This window comes from Phalaenopsis equestris, unplaced genomic scaffold, assembly GCF_001263595.1.
Source record: "Phalaenopsis equestris unplaced genomic scaffold, ASM126359v1 Scaffold000002, whole genome shotgun sequence".
Classification (NCBI taxonomy): Eukaryota; Viridiplantae; Streptophyta; class Magnoliopsida; order Asparagales; family Orchidaceae; genus Phalaenopsis; species Phalaenopsis equestris.
The window spans coordinates 28,670,637-28,684,721 of record NW_018164444.1 but is presented as its reverse complement, the minus strand read 5'-3'; the positions used below and the strand labels follow the sequence as shown (position 1 = coordinate 28,684,721).

The following is a 14,085-nucleotide window of genomic DNA, read 5'->3' as shown; positions in this document are numbered from 1 at the left end:
CTACATTCCTTCATAATTCTCAAAGCAAGTGTCTGGTACTTAGATTCTACACTACTTTTAGAGACAACTTCTTGCTTCTTAGTCCTCCATATGATAAGATTTTCCCATACACAGGACTAATACCCAGATGTGGATCTTCTGTCCGTGAATTCTTTTGTCCGATTAGCATCAGTATAAATCTCAACTTCTCGTTTGATTTCCTAAAAAATAACCCTCTACTAGGAGTCTTCTTAAGAAAGCTCAATATTCTATAAACCAAATCCAAATATTCTTCATTTAGATTATTCATATGTTGACTCACAATGCTAAAAGAGTAAACGTTATCAGGTTTAGTGTGTGACAAATACATAAGCTTATCTACCAATCTTTGTTATCTATCTTTTTCATCTGGTGTCTTTCTTTCTGTGAATGTAAATTTTTGTTGAAATCCGTAGAAGTCTCAACATGCTTACACCCTAGCATTCCTGTCTCTTTTAGTTGGTATAGAATTTACATTCTTTGGGATATCACAATTTTCATCTTGGACCTAACCACTTTCATGCACAAAAAGTATCTCATAGCTCATAGATCATTGATTTCAAATTCAGTGGCAGGAACCTCCATAATCTTTCCAATATCTTTTTCATCATTTGTTAGGATCATATCATCTACAAAGACAATGAATATATCTTTCTTTCCTTTTTGTTGTTTTATAAACAATGTATGATCAACGTGGCAATAAATTTCATAGTCTTGGTAATTTTGTCAAATCAAGTTGCAGAGATTGTTTGAGACCATAAAGTGACTTTCTCAACTTACAAACCAGATTTTTATTTTAGTAATTTTTCAAATCTAGTGGGATTTCCATATGCGCTTCTTACTCAAGGTCTTTATTCAAAAAAACATTTTTAATATCAAATTGATGTATTTCCCATTAATGTTTCACTACCAAAGAAAGAATAACTCTTACAATGTTTAGCATGGTCACTGGTGCAAATGTCTCTTGATAGTCTATCTCATAAGACTGAGTAAAACCTTTGGCCACCATCCTTGCCTTGAACTTTTCAATGCTCCCATTTGATTTGTACTTGACATTGAATACTCATTTGCTCCCAACGGGTTTTTTATTCGAAGGAGGCTTTGTAAAGGTCAATGTGTCATTTAGATCAAGTGCTTGGATATTCTCTTCAACTGTATTTTTTTATTATGTGCTTTGAAGTGCTTCATGCATAAAAATGGGTATCTGCACACTATCAATATTCGATACAAATGTTCATAAGGTGATAATAACTTCCCATTGGCAAGGTACTCTTGGATATGATAATTTATGCAACTTTTCAAAAATTTTAAAAAGAGCTACTCTTTTCTATTTATATTTTTATTTTTCAAATTTCACATATTTAAAGAATTAAAAATATAAGAAGCATAATGTAAATAATTGAAATGATTTAATAAATATATTTATTAAAATAACAATACAAGTATATTTTATAGATTAATTAGCATGTTTCCTTGAACCAGTAATCCACAAACAATAATAAACTTCTTCGAAGATAAATAAGATTTCCCATATTAAGACAATAATAAAAATAAAAATGTATAGCATAGAAAATCAAACAGTAGCTGTGTGAGAAAGAAGTGGCTGAAAATAAAAATGTATAGCATAGAAAATCAAACAGTATCCTCTTGTAAGTAAATTTCCTTCTATCAGTTATATCAATCTAACTGAGTTTTTTTTTTTTTTTTCTTAACTAATAAGTTTTATTATTTACTAAATTATTATAAAAATGCTCAAAGAATTATGGTGACTAACCTATAAAATAAAATATTAATTTTTTTATTAAATTATTTTAACTATTTGCATTTTCTACTTTTTTCTTTTAAGAAGTCATTTTAGGAGTACTGTTAAAATTTTATATCGATAAAGGTACAATTAACTTAATTTCTATTTTCATTTCTTATTCCATGTACATTTCTTTTTTTTTCATGCATGGAACTATTAGCATCCGCGGTTAGTAACTTAAAGGATGACTCATGATTGACTTAAAATTTTCTTTTCATTAAATCCATTTATTTTACTTCATTTATCATTCAAACAGTAATATAATTTTAATCATAGAACTGTCATTTCATTTTTTATTTTTTATTTTTTTTCAATTATAGAAATGCTTTAAAGTCTTTACGAAATAAATGAAGTATTTTTTTTAAAACAATACAGTAAGTTTATCTGTCATTATAAACTTTAACCTTCAAAAGCACAATGCATTTAAACAAATGGAAAAAAAAATTAATGCATATAAAATAATAATTACTCACATTAATCTTTTGGAGACCTCTCTATATGCTTATTCCTCCATTTAATCACTTCATTGATCCTCTACTAATCTATTATTATCATTCAATCATGATCTTAAAGTGTTTTCGAGACACAATTACTTTAAGCATTTGATTATTTTCTAATACTATAATACATAAGTAGGTCTCATCTCACTGTCTTTTAACTAACCTAAAAATTTCTTAATATTGTCTATTCTTCAATTTTACATTCCTAATATTCATTACAAAGAAATCTAACATTAATACATGATTTTTTAATAAAAATTAAATTCCTCCACTTAAAAATTTAAAACCATAACCTTCAATTCTTTCATTTTTTTCTCGTGTGAAGTCAATTATCCAAATCTCCTATTGAATCAAATGTTTTTTAATCCTTTGTTTTTATTTATAATATTAATATTAACATAGTTTTTTCAATGAAAATATTTATCTCAAATAAAATAAATAAACATTAATTCTTACATTAATCTCTTCTTGTTTTTACATTTTGTTGCATGAAGGTCAACAGTTTTGTTGATCAAACTACCTAATAGTGTCTAGAGAGAATTTAGTCTTGAGCTGTCGTAGTCTGGATCTATCTTTACTCTGGATCTATCTTTACTGATCGGACGGAAGAAATTAGATGGTTTTTGGATGAAAAAACACTGATTTATAAAAGCGATTAGGATTAAAAAAAAAAACTGTGGTATATGGAATAAGTTGCTCTGAGAAAAAAAATAGCTGAGAAAGAAGTGGCTGAATATTCTCCTCGACCTTTGTTTGAGGGATGAAAAAACAAGAAGGTGAAAGGACCTTGAACTTCCTTCACCTTGTTATATATGCTCGCTTCCACAGAGTTAAACCTGGAAAGAACGATGTAATCTGTTATCACACATCTTAATATATGGTGATTTTTTTGTGAGGACAATGACTTCTATATTCCTGAAGTTATAGATTTCTTTCAGCATTATTTTTCATCTGTCTTTCTATATCCATTTATTTTCCTACATTTATTATCTTTATAGAAAAATTATTCAGTTATATGGCAGATGCGCCTGTACATATTCTAAGGAACAATTATATTGTTTCTTTTGTTTCTTTGTTTATTTTTTGTACATGCGCTAGTGAATTTTTCTCTGTGTTATTTATTATTTTTTTCTTAGATACCAAAGGGAGTACAACCAGGCCAACTGTTGGCAATGAGGGGGAGAGGTACACTTATTGTGATCTGTTCGTAGTCGTTCTAATGTGCTGGTGCTTGTAATTTCTTACTTGATTTTGTAATGATTATGTTCTATCAGGACTGCCAAAGCACATTGGGTCTTCCAGTCATGGTGACCAGTTTGTGAGATTCCGTGTGCACTTTCCTTCGTAAGAACATCATCCTGGACTGATTTTTATGCTTTCATTCTTATTTATTCACTAAGTTTGTTAGATTAGATGCAACTCAGATTGTGGAAATTTTTTGTTACATTGCAACAATTCTTGATTACACAAATTATTGATGGTTTTTGTGAGCTTGCATCATTAGCATCCATGCACTTCAAATGGGATAAGTTTGTTTGCTAATTACTTTAAAAAAAATTATTAAACCTGTTATATTCTATTTTTGGGGAACAAAATGTATGTGAAGTGGTTCGGATAATGAAACTAGCGGGTAGAAGAGAAATACAATAGAAGAGTTGAGTACTTCATTGTGATTATTTGGCCAAAGTATGCCGCTTTTTTAGAGATTTAGAATTGCTAAAAACAGGAAAAATTAAACTTTGGCCTGATAAGACAGGAAAGGAAAAAAAATCAATATTAATTATATTTAAAAAAATACTAAATATAAATGGTTGAATCATTGGGAGAGAAATATAGACAACCTATCAAGTGTTGCTTCCGAATATACAATACTCATAACAACTAAGTTAATAATCGAGGTTTGTCCATCCCCAAAACACTGATTTGAGAGCCATCTACTTTCTCTAACAATGTTTAATAATAGAGTTCAGTTTCATTCTACTTAATGGGTTTCATAATATCCCCCACTTAAGTAATTGAAGTCCTCGTTAGTGTTCTAAATCTAGAATTATCTACCTAACAGACAGGATTCCAGAGATGGCCCCTACAGATGCAAGAGTTGGCTCTCACAATGTAGCACTTTATCTCATCACGGGTTCAAGAGGTGGCTCTCATGATATAATACTTTGTTTTATATAGCACTTAGTTTCCATCTTTAACTTGGTGGAATGCTCTGATACCTTTTATAACATCCAGAACTCTCATCCATCGAGATATTGTCCGCCTTGGAATATTGGCCTCATAGTTTTGTTCCCGAGAGGTCCCTTGGATACCTGAGTTAACCGGAACAATAATACAACAACAACAAGAACAAAACCTTAACTCTACTACGTTGACTACATTAATCCTTTTTCTCCATTGTGTCCTATTTAGTGTCTTATTTTCCTGCTTTGGTTCTAATAAAATTAAGATTTATTTAATAAGTCCAAGTCTTCCTAGGTCTACCTCTGTTTTTCTTAACATAGTCGAATCTAAAACATCAACTTTCCTGATCAGATCATCAGATAGTTTAATATGACCAAACCATCTAAGACGACTTTCTCTAATTTTGTCTGTCACAGGAGCTACACCAACCCTATCACGAATATATTCATTCCGCATTTTGTCTCTAAGTGTAAAGCCACTCATCCACCTAATCATTCTCATCTCGGCAACACTTAACTTATTATTATGCTTCTCTTTTAAAGGCCAACATTCAGCGCCATAGAGCATTGCAGGTCTCACCACCGTCTTATAAAATTTTCCTTTCAGTCTAAGAGGTACTTTTCTATCACACAAAGGGCCCGAAGCATTGCTTAATATATCTTTCGGTGGACCCATTAGGTCGGTATTTTGGTATTTTATATTAAATAACTTTTTGACTTGCATAGTTTCATTTTTTTCATAAGAGCTTTCATATCCTCTTTAACTGCCTCTCTTTTCATTTTAGATTAATAAAGGCCTCTTTTTTTACTTTTAAAATTTCAACCTCTTCTTGATAGGAGACCAAGTTTTTTTTTTATTATTTTATTTTAAAACCTAGGAAGAAAGATAATCATTTCTTACCACATTTGCTAGAGGATGCTGATTATGGGCATGCGCTTCTCTTCTTAGAGCGATGGACAATTCTTCTGTATAATCTCAAGATTTATGAGTTCTGAATTTTTCATGAATAGCAACAAGAGGTAGAGTGATTTCACTTTATTGTTGATCTTCCTTCTAGAATAAACACAAATTTAGTTGGATATTGAGGTGTTTGAGTGATAGGAGTTTCTGTGATCTCATTTTTATTGGATTGAGGAAATTTGGTGGTAATACTTGGGTTGGAGAATTTCAAAGTAAATTGTTAAAAAGTTTTTCATTTATTATGTTCTCCTAAAGGATTTTTTTTTTAAAGTAGTATTTATTTTTAAAGAAGGCTTGATTCATTACTACAAATTTTTTACTTTTGTAAAGGAAAAGATATTTGTACCATTTTTGGTTTGTCCCATACTCGATATAGATAGATTTTAAGGTTTTGGAATCAAGTTTATTCCTATTTGGTCTATGATTTTGTACAAAAGTTGGAACACAACTAAAACATCTGGGAAGAATTGAAAACTGGGTTTGGAAAATCAATTGGACTTTTGAAGTAAATATTTAGGAAAATGATTTATGAGGTAATAAGTAGTGAGAAGGGCATCACCCAATGATACCGTAGGAGAATACCCAAACTACAAAAGAAATACAAATATTTTTATTGAATTTGAAATCAGTTCAAACTCTTAAAAATATGAAATAAATGACAAACAAAAAAAGACACAAGCCAACAACTCAAAAGTGTATTTGAAGGGCGGTGAAGGTTGGCCGAGTGTATGTGGAGGCTTGTGACAACAAATGTGAATGTGGGAGTGAGGCCGGTAGTGGTTGGAAGGTGAACTGGAAGATGGAGGCAGCAGGTTAAGGTGGCGAGAAGGTTAATTGGGCGGCTGCGAGGCAGGTTGGAAGGTGGTGTAAGTTAGGAAGGTAGGGCAGTAGCAGAGAAGGCTGGTCAACACTTTCGGCGGGTGGACTGCGAGCGGGAAGTGCTTGCAGCAATGGGAAAGGCCTGGACAACAAGGTAGACTACTGGAAGTGGGTTGGTTGAGTGTTGTGAGGAATTTTGGGCAGGTGGATAGCAAGATTGGGTTGTTCAGGAAAGTAGGCTGAGTGTTGGGATGGAGCATGGGGAGTTGTGGCCTTGCTGGGAGAAGGTTGACAACAGGTTGGAAGGACAACAACCTACAATTGTTAGGGAAGAGGTGTGGTGGCCTGCTATAGTGATGGGAAGCGGGTGGATAGCAGCAGGAAGGGTGGAAGGGTAGATAAATATCTCGTCGGGGTCGAGCTACAGCCGGAGCACGACCCTGACCAGTGGAGACGAGCACTACCTCGACATCGAATACAACATTTAAAGAGAAAAATGCTAAGGCTAAAACTTGATTCATTATCCCGTATTTATAAAGAGGCTAGAATTATTTTAGGTAACGAAGAAGAATAAAATATAATCAATTTTTCTGATTTTAGGAAATGATTTAAAATAGGAAATGATTTAAGGAAATGATTTAAAATAAGAAAAAATAAGAAAGAATTTAAAATAAGAAGGGAGAATAAAATATAATTATGATTTCATATTTTATGAAGGATTTAGAATAGGAAAGTGTTTAGAAAGGAAAGGTTTTGGGGGAGAAAGGAAATGTGAGGAAGGAGGAGCAAGAAAAGCAAAGGGGAAAGGAAGGAAAAATGGATGGAGGGAAAGAAGGAAGAGGAAGGAGGGGGCGGCAGCTCTCCTCCCTTGAGGACAGGTCGGTCCTCCCCCAAGCCTCGCATCAGTCTCTCAGGGTTGGAGGAGCTTCGACCTCATTCGTCGAAGTTTTTTGCTCTCATAGTATGGTGGTAAGATCTCTGGTAGGTCGATCATGTCGGCGTAGTTATTCCATATCACATTCTGATAGAGTAGGTAGTCATCCTCTTTTGACACATTTTGAGCGGGAGTTGTATATAGAGTTGGGTTCCCTCAATGCAACTTTCGAGCCCTTACATTTGAAATCTTCTTCCACTTCCCATGCTTAGCGTGTTGTGGCTTAGTAATAAGTATGTGAGGAGAAATCAATTCTGGGATAAAATTTGTGGCAAGTTGCGCCACTCTCACTGGCACCCTCTCAGGAGTCTTCTCCTCGCAAAGAGGACCTATATCCCATTGCAGAATTTTCATCTCCATCAAGCTCCTCGACCCACTACAATTTTGGGGTTCATCTCTTCTGTCTGGGCATTTGACGAGGTGTCCCCTGTTGGCCTGAAAGTAATCTCTGAATATGTCCATGTAATGTTGTCGACATGACACACAATGACTTCATTTCTGACATGTTGGACCTCCCTCCGTAGGGACAACTCTGGAGGGAGTCTATACTTTTGAAAAAATCTACATCTCGCTTATCCATGAACCTATATCTGATGTCAGCTCATCAAACTCATAATTCTTGTTGACATCCAAGATCATTTCTGTTGATGTTCCTATTACTGTTTGCAGGATGTTAGCTCGAGGCACCATAATCTCATGCTCTTATAGGCTGCCCATTACCTCGTAGTCACCATTTTCTAGAGCAGTGACTGTTACTTTTACTGGAATCTCTATCTCGGGTTCTACTGGATTTGGTGGTGCTACAAGTGGAGAATCCTTTCGGAAGTCTTCATCTTCTTTCTGATCACCGTTCATTTCTTCAATTAGAAGCCGGTACTCGTCGTTGATGTCCTTATCATCTTGAGTGTCTACGGTGTCTTTATGGCATGTCTTAACAATGCCCTACTCAGTAAAATAGATTACTCCCTTGGTTATGCATTTTGCTTCCACATGTCCTAATCTGTGGTTGTTGCAGCAATTCTTGGTTGTGACAGCCTTGCGGCTTGTTTTCTAGATAGTAGACAGAAAGGGCCGGGGGTCACTTGGTGATGTGGTCTCTCTATTTCTGATGCTAGGATTTGTAATTTTTGGCGGTAATAAGCTAGTGGGAATTGGTGTTGTGTTTCCCATTTCATTGTCATATCTTGTCATTCTTCTATTCGATTCTCTCGATCACGGTCGAGGGTAACCTCCCATTGAATTTCATCCTTAATGTACGTAAGCCACCGCTAAAGTCAGCGAATCTCTTGCTATATCTCCTTTCCGGTAGGCTTGGGCATATATCTCATTAGTGGCATGGCTAAGATTTGAGAATAAGAAAGAAAAATTTTGGTGAGGTAAGTGTTTGAGTTGTGGAAAGGATATTTTGTGGTAGGAAAGAGTTTTGATTTATGGCCGATGCTAGGACTCCCTAGGATGAGACTAGGATTTGGTTAACTCTCATACCAAATGATACCGGAGGGGAAAGCCTAAACCACAAAAGAAACACAAATATTATTCTTATATTTGAAATCGGTTACGACTCTTCAAAACATGAAATAAACGACAAACAAATATAAAGACAAAAGCCAACGCCTCGAAAGTGTATCTCAAGGGCGGTGGAGATTGGCCTAGTGAACATGGAGACTTCGGACAGCAATTGTGAATGTGGGAGAGGGACCGACAGTGGTTGGAAGGTGACTGAAGGAGGTAGGTAGCAAATTAAGGTGGCGGGAAGGTTTTTTTTTGGCGGTTGGGAGGTAGTTTGAAAGGTGGGGTAGCAAGCTGAGAAGGTAAGGCAGCAGCAAAGAAGGTTTGTCAGCACCTTTGGAGGGTGGACAGTGAACGGGGAAGCGTTAGCAGCGATGGGAAAGACCTAGACAACAAGTTAAACTTCTGAAAGTGGGTGCTGGGAGGAATTATGGGCTGGTGGACAACAAGATTGAGTTGTTGAGGAATGGGGGCTGACTGTCGGGATAGAGTATGGGGAGCTGCGGCCTTGTTGAGAATGCTGGAAACAGGTTGGAGGTAAGGCAACAACTGACAGCTATTGAAGAAGAAGTGAGGTGGCCTGCTGTAGAGCTAAGAAGTTGGTGGGCAGCAACAGGAATGGTGGAAGGACAGATAAATATTTCTTCAGGGTCGACCTACAGTCGGAGCACCACTGGGATCCATTGAGACGATCGTCATCTCTGACGAGGGACAGCTGGAGCACTACCTCGACGTCAAATATAATCCTCGAAGGGGAAAATACCAAGGCTAAAACTTGATTTCAGGTATCAAAAATAAAACCCCTAATTTTATGCACATCATCCCATATTCATAAAGAGGCTAGATTTATTTTAGGTAATGAAATAAGAAGGGAGAATAAAATATAATCAGGTTTTCAGATTTTAAGAAATGATTTGAAATAGGAAAGTTTTTACAATAAAAAGGTGCAGATGAAATTACATGGCAAACATACAAGTGACAGTTGACTGAGAGATAGGAAAAAACGCATAGTAAAATCATAAAGAGAATGGAAAAGGTGTCCAATACGAAGGAGATTGATGTTATTCCAGTAAAAGATATTTCACAAGGTGGGCTAACCCAAGGCCAGCAAATGCAGATTGGTAGAATTGAACAAAGAATTGCTCAAATAATGGAAGAGTTAGATAGCTTGGAAGAAACTTTAAATGACTGCATTCGCGAAAGTATAAGTGGTCGTGCTAGGAGGTCAATTGGTGGCAGAACAAAGGCAGTTGCTGAAGAGGAAGAAAACACATTGAGTGATGATGACGAGTTTTATGATGGCACAAAGAAGCCATCTGCTAAAAAGTCTGGTGAACAACAGTCAGTTGAAACAACTGATACTCTCCTCGAAAAAATTGAAGTTATATCTAGTGAAATAGAAGAGAAGAGAAATTTGCTTGCAGAAGAGAGAGAAAATTGCTTCTCATAAGCAAGATGGCAACGAAAAGGATGACCTGGGCGCATACATGTGTTGACCTCATTTTTAATGAGGTCTAGTTTTTCTCTTAGGATTTAGGGTCTAGTCTTGGTTCTCCATTTGACTATCTTAGGGCCTTAGAAATAGGACCCACCTCATTTTAGAAACTTAATTACTTCTTTACCCTTTTGGAGTTTCGCATGTGTGGTATCTGTCTTTAGCACTTAGGGGGTTAAAACCAACATGAGAAAACTCAAAAGAAGTCCCTAAAGAACCATTAAACCCCAAGATTGCCTTTTGCACAATTTACACCTTCGCGCGCACAAATTTCGCAATTCGGATAATCGACAAATTTGTTTTTCACAGTTCGCATCGCTTGCTCTGTTATTCCTCGAAAACTTAAATAAATTTTTGAATCGATCGATCTTGAACTAGAATTTAAACGAAAATCAAATTTGACACGTTCTTTTCACCCGATTGTTGCGGAGGTTACCTGAACGACCTCAAATGATGAAACGGACTGTGCCGGCATGTTCGGAACATCGATTTTAGTTAGGCAGGGCACTCATTTTGCTAGGATGTCACGCACAAATAAATTGCACGAAATTTGACACGTTTAAAAAAAATCTTTATTTAAAAAAATATATATCTAATTAAAATCCCTAATTCCAATGTTCGACCCACGCTCACGCCTTTTCCCTTGGCTTCCTCCGTTGGCTCAATCCCTAATCCCACAGTCCTCGCTCGAACCGAGCCCGATCCCCTTCTTCTCCCGCAAGCTGTCGCGCTCGAACCTAGGGTCGAATTCACCCTAGCCGAGCAGCCCTCTCTTTGATTGCTAAGCTTCGACCGAGGTCCCCTTCCACGTGCTTCCAGCTCTGATAAAGCTTCCACCTACCCTCGCCTGCTCCCTGCTCCCTGCGCCATCTGCTCACCACGCCCCTGCGATGTTTGGCGCCATTCTCATCTCCTTTCGTTCGACTCACCCCAGGTAAGTTCAGGTGAGTTCTTCTCCTTCGTGGCTATAAAAGCCCCATCTGAGAGAATTTTTATTCGGTACGTGCACCGCATGAACGCCTACATGCGGTACTGAATAAAAATTCGCCTCGTGGAATTCCATGTGGATTTTCACCTTAAAAATGTCAATTTTTTACCCTACCCGGCTAGAATCCCGCCCAAAAAAAAGCGCCTTTTTGTCCTTTTTTATTCCCGCCAATTGAAAAAAAGTGACATGTTGTCTGCTTTAGGGTTTAGGGATTCGGTATATTCTCATTTTTTGCCTCGTGTTCGCTGGAGCTGGTTTGATGGAAATAATTTTTTATGAAGAAATGTTGGTGGAATCTCAAAATAATCCTGAGAAACATAATAATGAGATGGAATCTCAGAATATTTTCGAGAATAATGAGATTGAGCAGAGTTTAGATGCGGCAGAAGGACATCGGCATGTACGTTGAGGACTTAAGTTCTAGGTTTTAAGGAACAATTTTATTGCTAATGAAGTTTTATTGCTAATGAAGTTTGCTCTATTTTTAGATGGGTTTTAACGCTAAGTTTCGGTTGGATGGGATGTGGTGTTATTTAGGTAATATCATGGTGATACACTGGTTGTTTTTGCAGTTGCTCCCCATTTCTTATTGTTCATTAGAATATTAGTTGGGGTTTGATGTTATTTTGGTAGTATCACAGTGTTATTTTGGTGATATCATAATGTAAAGTGAATGTCTTGAGGATTTGGTGTTATTTTGGTAGTATCACAGTGCTATTTTGGTAGTATCATAATGTAACATTACTTTCATGTGGATTTGGGGCTACTTAGGTATTATCACGGTGATACACTGGTTGTTTTTGCAGTTTTTTCCATTTATGGTTGTTCGTTATAATATTAGTTGTGGTTTGATGTTATTTTGATAGTATCACATTGTTATTTTTGGTAGTATCACATTGTTATTTTGGTAGTATCATAATGTAACGTTACTATCGTGAGAATTTGGTGTTATTTTTGTAGTATCACAGTGTTATTTTGATAGTATCACAATGTAACGTTACTGCGCGGGGATTTGGTGTTATTTTGGCAGTATCGCAGTGTTATTAAGGTTGTATCGGGTAGGGTCGGGCGTAAAAAATTGACATTTTTAAGTTGAAAAGTCACGTGGAATCGAATTCCACGTGGCGAATTTTTATTCGGTACCGCGTATAGGCGTTCATGCGGTGCACGTACCGAATAAAAATTCCATCTGAGGGGGTCTTTAAGGTTGGCCGAAATTTTTGGAGAGAGGGAGGTGCTGCCATTTTGTTTTCCAGTTGGTTCATCCTCTTTGTGTGTGTGCTTGAATGTTTTTTTGGAGTTTTGTTTTCTCTTGGTAAAGCCCGAGAGAGGAGAAGGGGTTGGCCAAAATTCTTGGAGACGGGGAGAGGTGCTGCTCGATTTTTGTTGCTTGTTTGGCCATTGAGGTATGACCTTCTTACTTCATGGTTTAATATTCTTGTTTGGCCAAGAGGTTTTACAGCAAGACTTGAGCCAGTTGTTGAGCATTGGTGTTGTGTTTCATGCAAGTTTAAGCATATTTTAAAGTGAAGGTTTATTAGGCCCTTTTCTTTTTCTTTTGGGCTTAGTATGTTTCATTTTGAGGATTTAGGGCTTGCACCTTTGTGAGGTGCGTATGCATGAGTATGGCATTCTCCTTCCTCCTAGTTCTAATGCTCGGTTTTATGCATGATTAAAAGTGTGACGTGTTGCTTAGCTTGGAGCTTGAGTTGGCTAGTTTTGTTTTAAAAATGAAAGGGAAAAAGAAGGGGTGCAAGCTTTGTTCTAAAAAAAGGGGGGTCGAATGGAAGGGCTTCACGTTAGCATAACTAGTGAGCACCTTAAAACTTCATGGCCACTTAGTTCTCTATTTTCATTATTTCAAGTTGGGGCATGTTGAGAACATTTGGGTATGTTTTAAACTTCATTGTTGGCATGATTTGAATTTTGTTTTGGGGTCCTTTTGGCTCCATACTTGCTCTTTACCTTGCGGTTTGGTTGTGACCAAATTAAAATATGTTGAGATTTTCATACCTATTTTATACTGTTTTTAATGATATTGCGCTTTAAAGAAAGATATTTTTGATGTTTTGTTGCAAGAATGATGAATTAGGGTCATTAGAGCAAAAAGATGCAAAAAGGAGCGAATTCGGAGTGAAAATGACCAAAATATGGAGAATTAAACTAGACCACACCCCCGCGGGCGCCCCCGCCCCCGCGGACGGCGAGTTTTTCCCGAGACTACAGGACAAAATTCTTCAGAAGCCCGCCAACGACACTCTCGAGGCCGCCGATAGCGAGATCGACGGTTATGCCTACTCAAGCTTTGGATAAGGCCAAATTTTGAAGGAATGCTTAGGCAACTCTTAGGAAAGTTCATCCACAACTTTAAAAGAACATTTTGGCCGAAAATTGAGTGAATCTAGAGGGCTTGGAGGTTACCATTAGTGTATAGAATTTCCAATAGAGTGCAACAATTATGAGAAATTCTTCGATTGTAAGAGTAGAGGGAAAGTGAGAGATTTCTTCCTCCTTACTACTTCGTAGAGGAGTTCTGTGTGCTGTAAAGAAAGGAAGAGATTCAGAGGAACTTCGAGAAGTGTTCGTGGGGAGAAATTAGAGATAAGTTATTTGCTTGTTGTAGTTTGTATAACTTTGATTTTATATATGAATTCCGAGTTTTGTTGCGTTTTTCCCATGAGTTCTGAATAGTTTTCTCTTTCTCCTTGCCTCGAGATTTGTGAAATGGTAAATTGAATTGGTGAAATCAAGAAAATGTTTAAGAAATTGTGATGATCTTTTCACTTCGATCTTAATTTACTTTCAATCTGGCCAATTGATTTCTTAAAATATGTTGAGTTTTACAACTAAAGTGAAGATTACATCCAAGATTCA

General features: G+C 36.5%; 1 protein-coding gene across 7 annotated transcripts in view; it reads left to right on the top strand.

Moving 5' to 3' along the window:
* The window catches only part of LOC110021838 (chaperone protein dnaJ 1, mitochondrial), a 118,351-nt gene that overhangs the window by 94,732 nt on the left and 9,534 nt on the right, over nt 1-14,085 (top strand). For all 7 annotated transcript variants that reach the window (XM_020720523.1, XM_020720505.1, XM_020720515.1 and 4 more), the window contains 2 exons: nt 3,459-3,507; nt 3,597-3,666. In XM_020720523.1, the coding sequence (XP_020576182.1) occupies nt 3,459-3,507; nt 3,597-3,666 (119 nt within the window). The remainder of the gene's footprint in view (nt 1-3,458; nt 3,508-3,596; nt 3,667-14,085) is intronic.